The sequence below is a fragment of the Microcebus murinus genome, chromosome 31, assembly GCF_040939455.1.
Source record: "Microcebus murinus isolate Inina chromosome 31, M.murinus_Inina_mat1.0, whole genome shotgun sequence".
In the NCBI taxonomy this organism is placed as follows: Eukaryota; Metazoa; Chordata; class Mammalia; order Primates; family Cheirogaleidae; genus Microcebus; species Microcebus murinus.
This window is the reverse complement of record NC_134134.1, coordinates 750,735-767,826: the sequence shown is the minus strand read 5'-3', so window position 1 is coordinate 767,826 and position 17,092 is coordinate 750,735. Positions and strand designations below refer to the sequence as shown.

At 35.7% G+C, this 17,092-nt stretch overlaps 1 protein-coding gene across 1 annotated transcript in view; it reads left to right on the top strand.

Annotated features, from left to right (window-relative positions):
- The window catches only part of LOC142865710 (uncharacterized), a 28,039-nt gene extending 13,718 nt beyond the window's left edge, over positions 1 to 14,321 (top strand). The window contains exons 4-7 of the mRNA XM_075998901.1: positions 11,606 to 11,868; positions 12,457 to 12,515; positions 12,933 to 13,291; positions 13,376 to 14,321. Coding sequence (XP_075855016.1) covers positions 11,606 to 11,868; positions 12,457 to 12,515; positions 12,933 to 13,291; positions 13,376 to 14,151 — 1,457 coding nt within the window. The 3' untranslated portion in view covers positions 14,152 to 14,321. The remainder of the gene's footprint in view (positions 1 to 11,605; positions 11,869 to 12,456; positions 12,516 to 12,932; positions 13,292 to 13,375) is intronic.
- Positions 14,322 to 17,092: the final 2,771 nt, after the last annotated feature.

Here is a 17,092-nt window from a genome sequence, read left to right as displayed (position 1 = left end):
ACTCTTCCTTTTGATCCTTGACCAATCTATGTTTTCCTGCCCCTTGGCTTTTTTTCACTTTTTTTCTAAAATTTGTCTTTCTTGCTTAGAGACTCTGGCTGGTGGGTTTTCTCATCAACTTTCTTGCCCTTCTGTCATCTTAAATTTGATTAGGATTTTTACGTGTTCTAACATAAGACAGCATATGTAATTGAAAATATTATATACTTTGCTGCTTTGACTTGATAATTCTGTATTTTTCTGTTAGTTCTAATTGCTATATAATATTTATGTTTTCAACTTTCTTATTGATCTTTTGTCTAATTCTCCTATCATTATATATGGTGTGGCCTTAAAATAAACAGCAACCATGTTGCTGTGTTATTTTTGCTTCACTTCTGCCAATATTTTTTTCCATGTGTTTGAAATCCCTGATGTTATATATACATGTAATTTATATATTATATAACATATAATCCATAACATATAACATATATATATATTTTTTACTTTTTATTTCGGCATATTATGGGGGTACAGATTTTAAGGTTTAAATAAATGCCCATTTCCCCACCCCCACAAGTCTGAGTCTCCATCATGACCATCCCCCAGATGGTGCACATCTCACTCATTATATATGTATATACCCGCCCCCCTCCCCCCTCCCACCCGCCCAATACCCTATCACTGTAGTACCTATGTGTCCACTTAGGTGCTGTTCAGTTAATACCAATTTTCTGGTGAGTATATGTGGTGCATGTTTTTCCATTCTTGGGAAACTTCACTTAATAGTATGGGTTCCAGCTCTAACCAGGAAAATATAAGATGTGCTATGTCACCATTGTTTCTTAGAGCTGAATAGTACTCCATGGTATACATATACCACATTTTATTAATCCATTCTTGGATTGATGGGCACTTGGGCTGTTTCCACAGCCTTGCAATTATGAATTGTGCTACTATAAACATTCGAGTGCAGGTGTCTTTTTTGTAGAGTGTCATTGGATCTTTTGGGTAGATGCCCAGCAGTGGGATTGCTGGATCGAATGGTAGATTCACTTGTATCATTTTAAGGTATCTCCATATTGCTTTCCACAGAGGTTGAAGTAGTTTGCAGTCCCACCAGCAGTGTAGGAGTGTTCCTCTCTCTCCGCATCCACGCCAGCATTTACTACTTGGAGGCTTTTTGATAAAGGCCATTCTCACTGGGGTTAAGTGATAACTCATTGTGGTTTTGATTTGCATTTCCCTGATGATTAGAGATGTTGAGCATTTTTTCATATGTTTGTTGGCAATTCTTCTGTCTTCTTTAGAAAAGTTTCTGTTCAAGTCCTTTGCCCACTTTTTAATAGGGTTATTTGATTTTTTCTTCCTCATTTTCGTGAGTTCTAAGTATATTCTAGTTATCAGTTTCTTATAGGATGCAAAACTTTTCTCCTATTCTGTAGGTTGTCTGTTTACTTTCCTGACTGTTTCTTTGGCTGTGCAGAAGCTTTGTAGTTTGATCATGTCCCATTTATTTTTGTTGCTGCTGTGATTCCCTTTGGGGACTTCTTCATAAACTCTTTGCCTAGGCCGATGTCTAGGAGAGTGTTTCCAACTTTTTCCTCTAGAGTTCTAATAGTTTCATACCTTAGGTTTAAGTCTGTTATCCAGCGTGAGTTGGTTTTTGTGAGAGGAGAAAGGTGTGGGTCCTGTTTTAGCCTTCTACAGGTGGCTATCCAGTTTTCCCAGCACCATTTATTGAAAAGGGATTCGTTTCCCCAGCATATGTTTTTGTCTGCCTTGTCAAAGATTAGATGGCTATATGAGGATGGTTTTATATCAGGATTCTCACATCTATTCCACTGGTCCATATTCCTATTTTTTGTGCCAATACCATATTGTTTTAATTACTACAGCTTTGTAGTATAGTTTGATATCTGGCATATTAATGCCTCCCATTTTGTTTTTGTTGCCTAGAATTGCTTTTGATATTCGGGGTCTTCTTTGGTTCCATACGAAGCGTAAAATTATTTTTTCTATATCTGTGAAGAATGCTGATGGGATTTTAATCGGTATTGCATTGAATCTGTAGATCAGTTTGGGTAGTATAGACATTTTGATGATATTGAGTCTGCCGATCCACGAGCATGGTATGGATTTCCATCTGTTTACATCCTCTGCTCTTTCCTTCCTCAGTGTTTCATAGTTCTCCCTGTAGAGGTCTTTTACCTCCTTGGTTAAGTATATTCCTAGGTACTTTAATTTCTTTGTTGCTATTATTAAGGGAATTGAGTCTTTGATTTGGTTCTCAATTAGATTGTTGTTGGCGTATATGAATGCCTCTGATTTCTGTGTGTTGATTTTGTATCCTGAGACTTTACTAAATTCATTGATCAGTTCCAGGAGTTTCTTGGTTGAATCTTTGGGGTTTTCTAGATATAATATCATATCATCAGCAAACAGTGAAAGTTTTATCTCTTCTGCCCCTATTTGGATAGCTTTAATTCCATTTACCTGTCTGATTGTTGTAGCCAAGACTTCCAGCACTATGTTGAACAGAAGTGGAGATAGTGGGCAGCCTTGTCTGGTCCCAGTTGTAAGTGGGAATGATTTCAATTTTTCCCCATTCAGTATGATGTTGGCTATGGGTCTGCCATATATGGCTTGTATCATTTTTAGGTATGTCCCTTCTATGCCTATTTTCTTAAGTGTTCGTATCATGAAAGCGTGTTGAATTTTGTCAAAAGGTTTTTCTGCATCTATTGAAACAATCATGTGAACTTTGTTTTTGCTTCTGTTTATGTGGTGAAATGCATTTATAGATTTACGTATGTTGAACCATCCCTGCAACCCTGGAATGAAGCTCACTTGGTCGTGATGGATTATTTTTTTGATACGCATCGGGATTCGGTTAGCTAAGATTTTGTTGAAAATTTTTGCATCTATATTCATTAGAGATATTGGTCTGTAGTTTTCTTTTTTTGTTGCATCCTTTCCTGGTTTTGGTATCAGAGTAATATTTGCTTCATAAAAGGTGTCGGGGAGGTTTCCGTTCTTCTCGATTTTGTGGAATAGTTTCTGCAAGATAGGTACTAGTTCTTTTTGTAAGTGTGGTAAAATTCGGGTGTGAAGCCATCGGGACCGGGACTTTTCTTTTTAGGGAGATTTTTAATTGCTGTTTCTATTTCAGCTGTTGAGATTGGTCTGTACAGGGAATCTATTTCTTCCTGGTTGAGCCTAGGGAGGCTGTGTGTTTCTAGAAATTTGTCCATTTCCTCCACATTTTCCAGTTTGTGTGCATAAAGATTTTTGTAGTATTCATAAATTGTATCTTGTATCTCTTTGGGATCAGTTGTGATATCTCCTTTTTTATTCCTGATGGAGCTTATTAGAGATTTCTCTTTTCTGCTTTTCGTTAGCTTAGTCAATGGTGTGTCAATTTTGTTTATTTTTTCAAAGAACCAACTTTATGTTTTATTAATCTCCTGAAGAGCTTCCCTGTTTTCAATTTCGTTTAGTTCTGATTTGATCTTGTTGATTTCACTTCTTCTGCTGGGTTTGGGGTTGGTCTGTTCTTCTTTTTCCAGCTCTTTGAGTCGTTTCATTAGAATTTCTATTTGGGATCTTTTGTCTTTTGGTTATAGGCATTTATGGAGATAAACTTTCCTCTCAGAACTGCTTTAGCTGTGTCCCAGAGGAGTTGATAACTTGTCTCTCTATTGTCGTTTTCTTCATAGAATTTTTTTATTTCCATCTTGATTTCTTCATTTATGAAGTGATCATTTAGTAGGAGGTTGTTTAATTTCCACATTTTTGTGTGGAAATGTGAGTTTCTGTTACGGTTGATTTCTGCTTTTATTCCACTGTGATCTGAGAAGATACATGGTATGATTTCTATTTTTTTAAATTTCTTGAGATTTTCTTTGTGTCCTAGGATATGGTCAATCTTAGAGAATGTCCCTTGAGCTGATGAGAAGAACGTATATTCAGAGGATTTTGGGTAGAATGTTCTGTAGATGTCTGTCAGACCCAATTATTCTACAGTTTTGTTTAAGTCCATTATATCTTTATTAATTTTCTGTTTGGAGGATCTGTCTCGTGCCGTCAGTGGGGTGTTGAAATCTCCGGCGATTATGGAGTTGCTATTAATCCATTTGCTTAGTTCCAGTAAGGTTTGCTTTATGAATCTGGGTGCACGTAACTTGGGTGCATATATATTTAAAATTGTTATCTCTTCTTGTTGGACTGTGCCCTTCACCATTATATAATGACCCTCTTTGTCTTTGACTACTTTTGTTGGTTTAAAAACTAAATCGTCTGAAATTAGAACTGCCACACCAGCCTTCTTTTGGCTTCTATTTGCTTGGAATATTGATCTCCACCCTTTTATTTTTAGTCTATATGCATCCTTACAGGTTAGATGTGTTTCCTGAAGACAGCATATACTTGTCCTGTATTTTCTTATCCATTCAGCCAGCCTATGTCTCTTGAGTGGTGAGTTTAAGCCATTCACATTTATTGAGAGAACTGATAGGTAAGGTAGATTACTGTTCATTGTGTTGGGTTGGATGTTGTTGCTTTGATATCTCTTCAGCCATTGTATTATCTGGCCTTTAATCTTTGGGTCTTCATTGTTTTTATATTCGTGAGTTTTTATTATGGTGCTCCGTGTGTAACACTGCATTCAGTAGTTCTTGTAGGGCTGGTCTTGTCTTGGTGAATTCCCTGAGACTTTGCTTGTCTGAGAATATCTTTATTTCTCCTTCATATACGAAGCTTAGTTTTGCAGGCAATAAGATTCTAGGCTGGGCATTGTTTTGTTTCAGAAGAGTGAGAATGGGGCCCCAGTCTCTCCTTGCTTGTAAAGTCTCATTAGAGAAGTCTGGTGTTATTCGTATTGGGTTTCCCTTGTAGGTTACTTGCTTCTTTACTCTTACAGCTCTTAGAAGGGCCTCTTTAGTTGATATTTTGGTTAGTCTGATTACTGCATGACGTGATGTCTTCCTGTTTGCATTGAATCTCCCTGGGGTCCTCTGGGCTTCTTGAACTTGTATATCGAGATTTTTTGCAAGGCCTGAGAAATTTTCCTCTATTATATCTTCAAAAAGATTGTCCAGCCCTTGAGTGTTGTCTTCTTCCCCTTCTGCTAACCCTATGACCCTCACATTAGGTTTTTTCACATAATCCCACAGCTCTTGTAGGCTTTCTTCTTTTCTCTTGTTTCTCTGCTCTATCTCTGTGACTGATTTATTTAATTGGAAGGTGTTATCTTCAATCTCTGAGATTCTTTCTTCTGTTTGATCTACCCTGTTCTTGAGATTTTCCACAGTATTTTGTAATTCTCTGAGTTGATTATTCATGTCCAGGACTTCGGTTAAAGTTTTCTTCACTGTTTCGATCTCTTTAGTGAACCTTTGTTCCATATCCTGGAGGCTTTTTGTGGTTTCTTTGTGTTGGTTATTGAGTTGTTGTTGCAGGTCGGTGAGTGTACATATGATCCACGAAATTCCTCTTCTGTCATATTGGTTGCCTGATTTTGGTTGGTGTCCGTTTCTAGGGGGCTGGTGATCCTCTTTGGGCATGTGTTTTCCGTTTGGTTCTTCATGTTTCCTGAGTTCTTTCGCTGATTTCTTCCCATGCTGATCCGTTGTTGTTTCTTTCCTTTAGGTTTTTGTTTGGGTATTCACACACCTTGTTTAGTTTCTGAGCCATTAGGTGGTGTCTGTGGGTGAGATTCGACCACTCCCTGTATAATGAGTCAATGGGTGCCGTGAAAAGGCTGTGCAGGATGCCGTCCCTGTCAGTAGGTGGCGCCAGCTTGGAGGAACGGGCTATGCTGTTGATTTTGTGTCCTGTTATCAGCTGTTGTTCTGGGTGGAGCTGGGTTGGGTAAGCCTGCCCTCAGGCACCACCAATGTCGTTAGCAGGGGTGAAAGTTCTATTCTCTGCTTCCAGAAAAAGCTGTCAGGGCGGGGCTGGAATGGTCCCACTCAGCCAGAAAGTCTGCGTGTGGGGGTGGGGCTGTCTGAGACCCACAGTCTAGAGAGGGCCTGGCTTCTTTCCACCCTCCCCAACTCCGCAGCTACTCCTGGGTCTCTTCCAGCAGGCCAGACCACACACCACCGGGCCTCCCCGGACTGTTATGCCGGCAGGGAGGTTCCCTGCACAGAACGCCACCTGGGCTGGATGTACGGCCTCCTTTTGGGAGGAGGGTTGCCCTCTAGGATGCTGATCTGCCCCTGAAGGCACACACACCTCAGTAGCCTGTCCAGGTATAACTCTTCTGTGCCCCGGGCAATGCTCGACCTAGGTGCACGGGATCTGGTCTGCAGGTCCCAACTCTGGGTCCCAGAGTTCAAACTGTATCCCCACCAGGGAGAAGAGTTCTGGTCCCAATTCACCCACAGGGAGCCCAAGCTGAGTCTATGTGTCTCAGCCTCTGAGTCCCGAATGCAGGGGAGCGGAAACAGCAAATCCACCTACCCTTGCCACTGGTGTCCGGGCTGCTCCGGTGCTCTCAGCCTCCAGTTCTCCTCTGCAGCCTCCTCCCGTGGAGTCTCCCGGGGTCTCAGGTACCCCTCCTTCCAGCCCTTGTCTGCTCAACATACATTTTATAAATATTAATACACATGTGCACTTCACATATGTAATAGTTTCCTGGCAAATGGACCTATTTTATCATTATGTAATATCCATCATATTCTTTCATGACAATTTTGCCCTAAAGTGTGTGTTTTATCTAATATAGTAATAATTATGTATACTGTATCCACTTAGAGTTACTATTTGCATGGAATATATTTTTCATGTATTTAGTTTCAGCTTTTTTGAGTCCTTGCAGCTAAAATGAGGTTCTAGTAGACAAAATACTGTAGAAAATTATTTAATCTTGATCCATTCAGCCATATTGTCTTCTTTTGATTAAAGAGTTTAATCCATTTATATTAAAAGTTATCACTGAAAGAAATTAAGTTACTCTGACTTTGTTTCTTGTGGCTATGTCCTCACTCATATCTTGTATTGATTTTGTAGTTTCTTGCTTTGGTTCCTTTTAAATTTTCTTTAGTTTATCTTCTGTAGTTTCTTTCTCAACACCTTGAGAAATGGAGGGAACAAAAACAAATTAAAGGCACAGCAATGACATAATAAAAAAGGTTCTCTAGCATCATTTCTATGCGTAATCCTTAACATTTATTTATCAAATATCTTTATGTATGATTATGTGTTTTGTGAAATAAAATTGCCCTATGTGTAAGCTAATGTTTCAGAATCTGTGCTCTTCATGGTGCCCAGTCATGTTTGAAAATTACAGTTATCTAGAATTCTTGTTCAGTCATTTAATATGTTTATTCAGAATTTTATAGATTAATTTTATAATTTTGTTTTGTGATTTCATAGTTCTTTACATTTTTTCCTCTATCCTTTTTTAACGTAGGCCACTTCACATTAGGGAAGTATGTTTTTTAGTTTTTTTGTTTTGTTTTGTTTTGTTTTTTTGAGACAGAGTCTCACTTTGTTGCCCAGGCTAGAGTGAGTGCCGTGGCGTCAGCCTGGCTCATAGCAACCTCAATCTCCGTGGCTCAGTGATCCTACTGCCTCAGCCTCCCGAGTAGCTGGGACTACAGGCATGCACCACCATGCCCGGCTAATTTTTTCTATATATATTTTTAGTTGGTCAATTAATTTATTTCTATTTTTGGTAGAGACGGGGTCTCGCTCAGGCTGGTTTCGAACTCTGGACCTCGAGCAATCCGCCTGCCTCGGCCTCCCAAAGTGCTAGGATTACAGGTGTGAGCCACCATGCCCGGCCCTGTTTTTTAGTTTTTATGTGTATATTTTACTTTTGCATGATAGTATTGAACTCTTTATACTTTAACATATTGTGGGGCAAAAGTAAAATATAAACCAGCCATATATCTTTTGTGAATGTGATTTTCTTTGTGTTTCCTTGCCTGTATAAATATTACTCCTATTTTGTTTATGAGTAGTACACTTTTTTCTTGGTGGTAAATGGTTATTTTACCCTGATGGTGAATAGTCATGAAAATTATCTTAAATTCAACACATATTTATTGGTAAAGATATATTATCTTTGTGTGATTCATTTGTGTTAATTAATTATTTGAAGATGATTTTTGAAAAGCTTTTAAACCATTTTTGGTATTATTTATTTTACATAAAACACATGAAATTTAGCATCTTAAATATTTTGATTATACAGTTTATTCACAGTAAGTATATTAAAAATGTTATGCAACATATATCCTTTACAAATACTATTCTATTTTTATTTTGTTTCTAATAATCAACCTACTTTAAGTATTTTATGTAAGTAAATTGATAAAGTGTCATTGTTTGGGTGGCTAGCTTATTTCATTTGGCATAAAGCCATGATTTATCTTTATTGTAAACTTAGAAGATTTTCTCCTTTTTGAAATTGAATAACACTTCATTATTATTATATATCAAATTATATTTATCCATTTGTTTTATGAGGCAGATCTGGGTTGTATTCATATATTGGCTTTTATGAATAATGTTGCAGTAAATATGGATATGCCAATAACTCTTCATTTGACCATGTATGTGAGGGATTTATATCTGTTCTACATTTTGTTTCATTGTTCTCGTTGTCTGACTTTATGTCTGTAGCAAACTACTGTGATTACTGTACCTTTGTAAAATGTCTTGAAATCAGAAAATGTGATGCCTCCAACATTATTTCTTTTTTCAAGATTGTTGTTCTCTTCATGGTACTTTGGCATTTCATGAGTTTTTAACTTCTTTTTCTAAAAAATTTTACTTTGAGAATTTTAAAAAGATGGCATTGAATTTGTAGATCATATTGGGCAGTAGGGACATCTTAAAAATGGTAAGTCTTTCAATCTTTGAAGAGCATTCTCAAGAATGCATCATTTAGTTTCCATCTATTTACAGATATTCTCTTTTTCCATCTGTTATTGATTTCTAGTTTTATTACATTTCAGTCATAAATAATTATCTGTAATTGTTTAAGTGTTAAAAATATGTAACAAAATGTATTGTGGCGTAATACTATTCTATCCAGGAGAATATTTTTTGAGCTATTGATAAGATTTTGTATTGTGTTGTTGCATGGAGTGCTATCTATGTCTATCAGGTATAATTGTTTTATAGTGCTTTAAAGTTCTCTGTTCCCTCAGTTAATATTGTGTCTTGCATTATTATCCATTACCACAGGTGGGGTATTCAAGGATCCTACCATTATCACATCGCTATGTATTTCTAGCTTTAATTCTGTCTATGTTTGCTTTCCATATTTGACAACCTTTATTTTACACTTACATATACATACACATGCACACACACAAACACAGACATATATAGAAATGTAAAAATAAATTAGGTTTCAAGTGAATGAACCCTTTTATTATTATTTAATATCATTCTGTATCTTTTGTAACAGGTTTGATTTAAAGTATATTTTGACTTTTTTTTTGACTCAAAATATATTGTGCCTAATTTTGACCTCCCCTGCTCTAATTTGATTAACATTTGCATGAAATGTCTTTTTCTATGCTATGAATTTTATTTCATATTTTCTCATTTGATGTAAGGTGGTTCTCTTGCAGACAGTATATAGTTGGATGTTTTCAGTAGTATTTTCTTAAATCTCTATCTGTATTCAACGTATGTCTTTTGATTATGAAGTTTACTCCATTAATATTTTCATAATTTTCTGGAAGAGATTGACTTACTGTTGCCATTTTATCAATTGTATTTTTATTGTTGTAGATCTCTTGCTCCTTTTTTTCTCTTTTTTTCCTCCTTTGTGTCTCATTGATTTCTATAGTGACATGGTTTGATGCCTTTGTTATTATTTTAGTGTATCTCTATAGGTGTTTTTACTATGGTTACCATGTTGACAACACAGTGTTTCTTAGAGTTACAGCAATATATTTTAAAATGTTAACAACTGAAATTTAGACACAAACAAAAATTTTGCTTCATTAAGTCTGCCATTATCTTTGTTATTAGTGTCACCAGTTCTATCTCGTTATATTGTATACTCATTAACAGAGGTGTGGTGTTATTTTTCTGTTTTGTCTTCAAATTTTAGATCATAAATAAAAATGTCTTCTGCATTATTATGATAATAGAGAATTTTACATAGATATACTTAGATATATCCAAGTCTTTCCCAGAGTTATTTGATTTCACATAATTTGTGTTATTTTCTAGCATCTTTTTTTTATTTTTAATACAAGGGGCTCCCTTTAAAATTTCTTGTGGGTAAGAATCCTTTTCAGTATGAATTATCTTGAGAGATGTTTATTTTTCTCCATTTAGAAGAGCGGTTTTGTCAAACATAGTTCTGCTTTAAAGTTTTCATTCTTTTAGCACTTTGACTATATCACCCAACTATTTTCTGACATGCATCTTTTCTGTTGATAAATCCACTAGTAATCTCTAGGAAGCATGCTTATAGATGACATCAATTTTCTCTTGCTGCTTTGAAGATTCTCCTGTTATATGACTTTAAAACTTTGCTTACATCCTGTCCTTATGGGTCCTTTTGTGTTTTTCTTAGCTGAAGTATGTTGAGCTTCTCAATTTGTTTGTGTATTTCTTCTTACCTTTGAGAATTTCTAAGTCATTTCTTATTGTATGCCTCAGCTGAACAGTGTATGTTTTCTTCTGCTTCTATGTTTTGTTTATATTATCATTTTCCTGATTTCAGTTAATGTTCAATATCATTCTAATTTCACCAATTAAGCATCATTCAGATGGTTATTTTTAATTTTATGGTTAATTTTAATTTATACATCTCCAATCCTTTATGGTTGATTTCTTGTTATTTTGTTTCTTGGATGAGGATATGTTACCCTGAATTTTGTGAATATTGTAATCGTTGGTTGAGATTTGAGAATTAGCAAAATCAGCTCCATAAACTTCATCAAGTGGCTTTGTCCTGGGGGACTCTGATAGCAATTCACCTTACTGGAGATTGAAGGAGCCTTAAAAATGTTCTGAGAATGCATCTTCTGTGACTATATTTGTTTTCCATTTAAAGAAAGTTTCCTACATTTCTTCTTAGGAGCCTGTCATCATATTCTATAACTATTCTCCATCTGTGGTATAGTGAAATTTCCCTGATGTTGTAATAATCTTTTATCTTTGGTTTCAGCACACTCCATCCTTCACTTAATATCGTGATTCTTTTCTGAACTCTGTGTTATGGGAGACAGAAACCAGTCTTTGGAAGGGTTTCTAAAAGCTAGAAATATAGTCAACATTTTCCTTTTCTTTGAGAAAGAAGCTGGGGTTTGGTAATATACTTCTATGCTGTATTAAGGAGGAGGAGAGGCCTTGGAGTGTCAGTATAAGAAATTTTGTTTCTGTTCTCTGTTGCTTTTGGTATTGTTCTCGCGTGATGTTCTGTGAACTCTTCTTTCCTTATTAGAATTTCACAAAGTCAATTTGGTAAGCATAATTTTTTATATTTATTTGTGTAAAAGATAATTAGAGCCTACATATTGTATTGTGCCATCCTGCTAATGTGCTTAGGATAATTTTACATATAAATTTTGTAATATTTATTATTTGATTATGAAGGAAAGAAACAAGTGGGATAATTTGTTGTTTTTAAAATTTCTTTTAGCAATATCTTCTCATTCTACCCAACACTATTTGCCAGAGCAGCATTTAAAATTTCTTTTACCAAAAGTGATAAGAAGAAGATATGGAAGCTTTGGCCTTCAGAATATACAATTTAAAAATGACTGGGAAAGTGTGGGTGAGTGTAAGGAACAGAAAGGATATTACAATGAATGTAATCAATATTTGACTACATATAGCAAAATCTTCCAGTCTAATGCATGTTTGAAAGTCTTCAGGAAAATGTTAAATCAAAATAGACATAAGGTGGGACATAGTGTAGAGAAATTTTTAAAATGTAATGAATGTGGGAAAGCCTGTAACCAATACTCACACATTACTCAACATAAAATAATTTTTAATACAAAAGACTATTACAAATTCAAAGAATGTGGCAAAGTCTTTAATCAGTGCTTTTACCTTACTAAACACAAGAGTGCTCATACTGGAGGAGAAGCACACAAATGTGAAGAATGTGGCAAAGCCTTTTACAGGTACTCAGCCCTTTTGATACATAAAGTAATTCATAAAAGACAGAATCCCTACAAGTGTGCAGAGTGTGGCAAAAAGTTTAATCATATCTCAAGCCTCACTAAACACAAGAGAATTCATAGTGGAGAGAAATCCTACAAATGTGAAGAATGTGGCAAAATCTTTAATTGGTCTTCATGCTTTAAAAGACATAATATAATTCATACTGGAGAGAAACCACACCAATGTGATGAGTCTGGCAAAGCATTTAACTGTTGCTCGGAACTTAAAAGATATAAGAGAATTCATAATGGAGAGAAACCTTACAAATGTGATGAATGTTCCAAAGCCTTTAACTACTCCTCACAACTTAAAAGTCATAAGATAATTCATACTGGAGAAAAACCCTACAAATGTGAAGAATGTGGTAAATCCTTTAACTGGTCCTCAACTCTCATTGCACAAAAGGTCATTCATACTGGAGACAAACTGTACAAATGTGAAGAATGTGGAAAAGCCTTTGCCCAGATCTCAAACCTTTCTAAACATAAAATAATTCATCCTGTTGAGAAACCATACAAATGTGAAGAATGTGGCAAAGCTTTTAGCTGTTCCTCAGACCTTAAAAGACATACAAGAATTCATACTAGAGAGAAACCATACAAATGTGAAGAATGTGGCAAAGCCTTTACCCATAGCTCAATCCGTACTCAATATAAAAGAATTCATACTGGAGAGAAACCGTACAAATGTGAGGAATGTGGCAAAGCCTTTACCCAGAGCTCAAACCCTACTCAACCCAAAAGAATTCATACTGTGGAGAAACAATACAAATGTGAAGAATGTGGCAAAACTTTTAGCTGTTCCTCAAAACTTAAAAGACATAAGAGAATTCATACTGGAGAGAAACCATACAAATGTGAGGAATGTAGCAAAGCCTTTACCCATAGCTCAACTCTTAGTAAACATAAAAGAATTCATACTGGAGAGAAACCGTACATATGTGAGGAATGTGGTAAATCCTTTAACTGGTCCTCAATCCTCATTGCACATAAGGTAATTCATACTGGAGAGAAACTGTACAAATGTGAAGAATGTGGAAAAGCTTTTAGCTCTTCCTCAGACCTTAAAAGACATAAGAGAATTCATACTGGAGAGAAACCATACAAATGTGATGAGTGTGGCAAAGCCTTTACCCATAGCTCATCTCTTACTGAACATAAAAGAATTCATACTTTGGTGAAACCATACAAATGTGAAGAATGTGGCAAAACTTTTAGTTGTTCCTCAAAACTTAAAAAACATAAGAGTATTCATACTGGAGAGAAACCATACAAATGTGAGGAATGTGGCAAAGCCTTTACCCAGAGCTCAACCCTTACTCAACATAAAAGAATTCATACTGGAGAGCAACTGTACAAATGTGAAGAATGTGGAAAAGCTTTTAGCTGTTCTTCAAAACTTAAAACACATAAGAGAATTCATACTGGAGAGAAACCGTACAAATGTGAGGAATGTGGCAAGGCTTTTAACTGTTCCTCACAAGTTAAAATACATAGGAGAATTCATACTGGAGAGAAACCATACAAATGTGAAGACTGTGGCAAAGCCTTTACCCAGAACTCAACCCTTACTCAACATAAAAGAATTCATACTGGAGAGAAACCATACAAATGTGAGGAATGTGGTAAATCCTTTAACTGGTCCTCAATTCTCATTGCACATAAGGTAATTCATAATGGAGAGCAACTGTACAAATGTGAGGAATGTGGAAAAGCTTTTAGCTATTCCTCAAAACTTAAAATACATAAGAGAATTCATACTGGGGAGAAACCATACAAATGTGAAGAATGTGGCAAAGCTTTTAAGTGTTCCTCAAAAGTTAAAATACATAGGAGAATTCATACTGGAGAGAAACCATACAAATGTGAAGAATGTGGCAAAGCCTTTACCCAGAGCTCAACCCTTTCTAAACATAAAAGAATTCATACTGGAGAGAAACCATACAAATGTGAGGAATGTGGTAAATCCTTTAAGTGGTCCTCAGTCCTCATTGCACATAAGGTAATTCATTCCTGAGAGAAACTGTACAAATGTTAAGAATGTGGAAAAGCCTTTACCCAGATCTTACACCTTATTAGACATACAATAATTCATACTGTATATAAACCATACAAATGTAAAGAGTGTGGCAAAGCTTTTAGCTGTTCCTCAGACCTTAAAAGACAATAGAGATAAGAGAATTTGTACTGGAGAGAAACTGTAAAATGGGAAGAATGTGGCTAAGCTTTTAGCTGTCCCTCAATACTTAAAAGACTTAAGAGAATTCATACTGGAGAGAACCCTTCACATGTCAATGTGGTAAAGCCTTTAACCAATACTCACACTTTTCCATACATAGAAGAACTCATACTGAAGAGAAGCCCTACAAATGAGAACAATTAGGGAAAGCTTTTTATCTGTGTTCATACACTAGAATGCAAAAAAGAATTTACACTGGAGAGAAACTTTTCAAACAAAAAGAATGTATTAATGCTTTACCTTATGCTCTAAGTTTCTATGCATGAGCTAATTTGACTGGAGAAAATCCTTACAAATGTGAACAATGTGGGTAAGTCTGTATCTAATACTCACATCTTTCTGTATATAAGATAATTCATATAGGAGAGAAAACTTATGAATGTGAAGAATGTGAAAAAAAGCTTTAAAAGCTGATTAAATTTAACTAGGGTACCAGAAGGAAATCATAGAAAAATGAAATATGTGTCAAATGCTTTACCTGGTGCTTTTATGGTAGCATACATGAGACAATTCATACAGGAACAGGATCCTACAGATGTTAATAAAGTGGCCTAGCCTTTAATAATCCATCACACATTGTTCAACACCAGTTATACTGAGTAACTGGTATAAATGTAACGAGCATCAAAACACCTTTCTGAACATAAAAATTTGAGAGTACAGTGGAGTATTTATACTAAGAAAAAATTACAACTATAAAGAGTGACATGATACCTTTACTTTTATCACAGATATTGTACACAAGAGAATTTGTAGTGGAGGTGGAATCCTCCATTTATTGCTCAAACTTTATTTAAATTAAGGGAATTTGGGTTGTGGAGACACTCTAGGAATGTAATGAATGAATTCAGAAAAACTTTTGGTCTGTAACATAGCTTTGAAAACACCAGAAGTTATATGAAAATATATTTTACTTATGTTATAATCTGAAAAAATAGTTAATTAAAAAATCATGTCTAGGCCGGGCGCGGTGGCTCACGCCTGTAATCCTAGCTCTCTGGGAGGCTGAGGCAGGCGGATTGCTCGAAGTCAGGAGTTCGAAACCAGCCTGAGCAAGAGCAAGACCCCGTCTCTAATATAAAATAGAAAGAAATTAATTGGCCAACTAATATATATACAAAAAATTAGCCGGGCATGGTGGCGAATGCCTGTAGTCCCAGCTACTCGGGAGGCTGAGGCAGGAGGATTGCTTGAGCCAGGAGTTTGAGGTTGCTATGAGCTAGGCTGATGCCACGGCACTCACTCTAGCCTGGGCAACAAAGCGAGACTCTGCCTCAAAAAAAAAAAAAAAAAAAATCACGTCTAAATAAATACCGGAGGACTCACAGTAGGAAGAACCTTAGTGCTATTACTTCTAGACTCTTCTAAAGTAGAATTTTGGTTATAGAGAATGCAAAGTTAAATACTTTAATAATTGATGTATATGTTTAAAATCAGCAGGAGATTGACTTTTATGGAGAGTTATATTTAGAGTTTACTTTTCACATTAAAATTTTTATATTTTTTTGAAAATCGAATATCAAGGTAATTCAATTTTAATTACTTGATTCTATTCCAGCATTCCTAGTATTTTTGTGAAAGAGTGTGTTCAATCGTTGCTGCATCAAAGATATGAAAGGTCTTTGTAAATTTTGTGGGCATCATTCATATGCTCTTACAATGTACACTAAACACTAAAATTTAAGATGCATGAATAAAATGGAGAGACTCTTTTTGATTAACTTGTAAGTGCATTGCAGGTGATGTTGGCATTAATTGTACAGAGTAGTGTTTAATGTGTTGAGTGTTGTACATTGAATAAAGTGTTACATTGCCACCAACCTTAACCTGTCTCACCTTATTTAAAGTTGTAGGTAACAGATGGTAACAGTATACTATTGGATATCATGACGTAATGACATGTTTAGCGACCTTTATTCCAATATGCTGTAAACTTCAAGTATTTTGAAAAACATCATTTCCATAGGTTATATTATTATTCTTTGCATAGGTAAAATGCCATAAAAAGGCATATGTTTCTGAGTCCTGAAGAGACAATTTACAAAAGTGCATCTTACATTTGTTTTGAACCTGTGAACTCTCTGGCCTGCAAACCATAAACATACTATTATTTTTTATTTAAGGAAGTGAAATATAAAATTATATCACTCTAAGTATAGATTTTAGCTTCAAGAGGATTATGGAAAAGGTAACTGTGTCTATGTTAGTGTGTATCTGGTTTCAGAAAAAAAATATATACATTGACAAAAACAGACAATCCCAAAAATGTTGATAATCTACTAGTAATGTAGAAGCCTCAAAAAATTCAAAAGTAAGTATATATTCTCTTTGTTATTTCAAATTCATTTCTGTAAAATCTTATGGGTCCCGATTCAGAATCTGCCCATAAAAATTAAATGGTTTTCATTGTCATTGAGTTCCATGTTCTCTTTGGATCTGTCCAGAAGTTGAAGTCATTTTTTCAAGGTTTTGTCCCTTCCACTCCTTCAATAAGAGCTACCAATAGGCCACACTGTGATACTGACTGGCCACCTTCCTTCCCCATGTCACCTTATAAGCAAACACACCACCTTCATTATCCTGGGGAAACCTGAATGCAGCCAGGGCTGCAGATTTGGGAAGATGGAGCTAGGTCATAAGCTCCTTTTTCTTATAATTTCTGTATCCCTAGAGAAGTCATTTTGTGTTTCAGGGCTTCCAGAACCTCCCACCATTCACA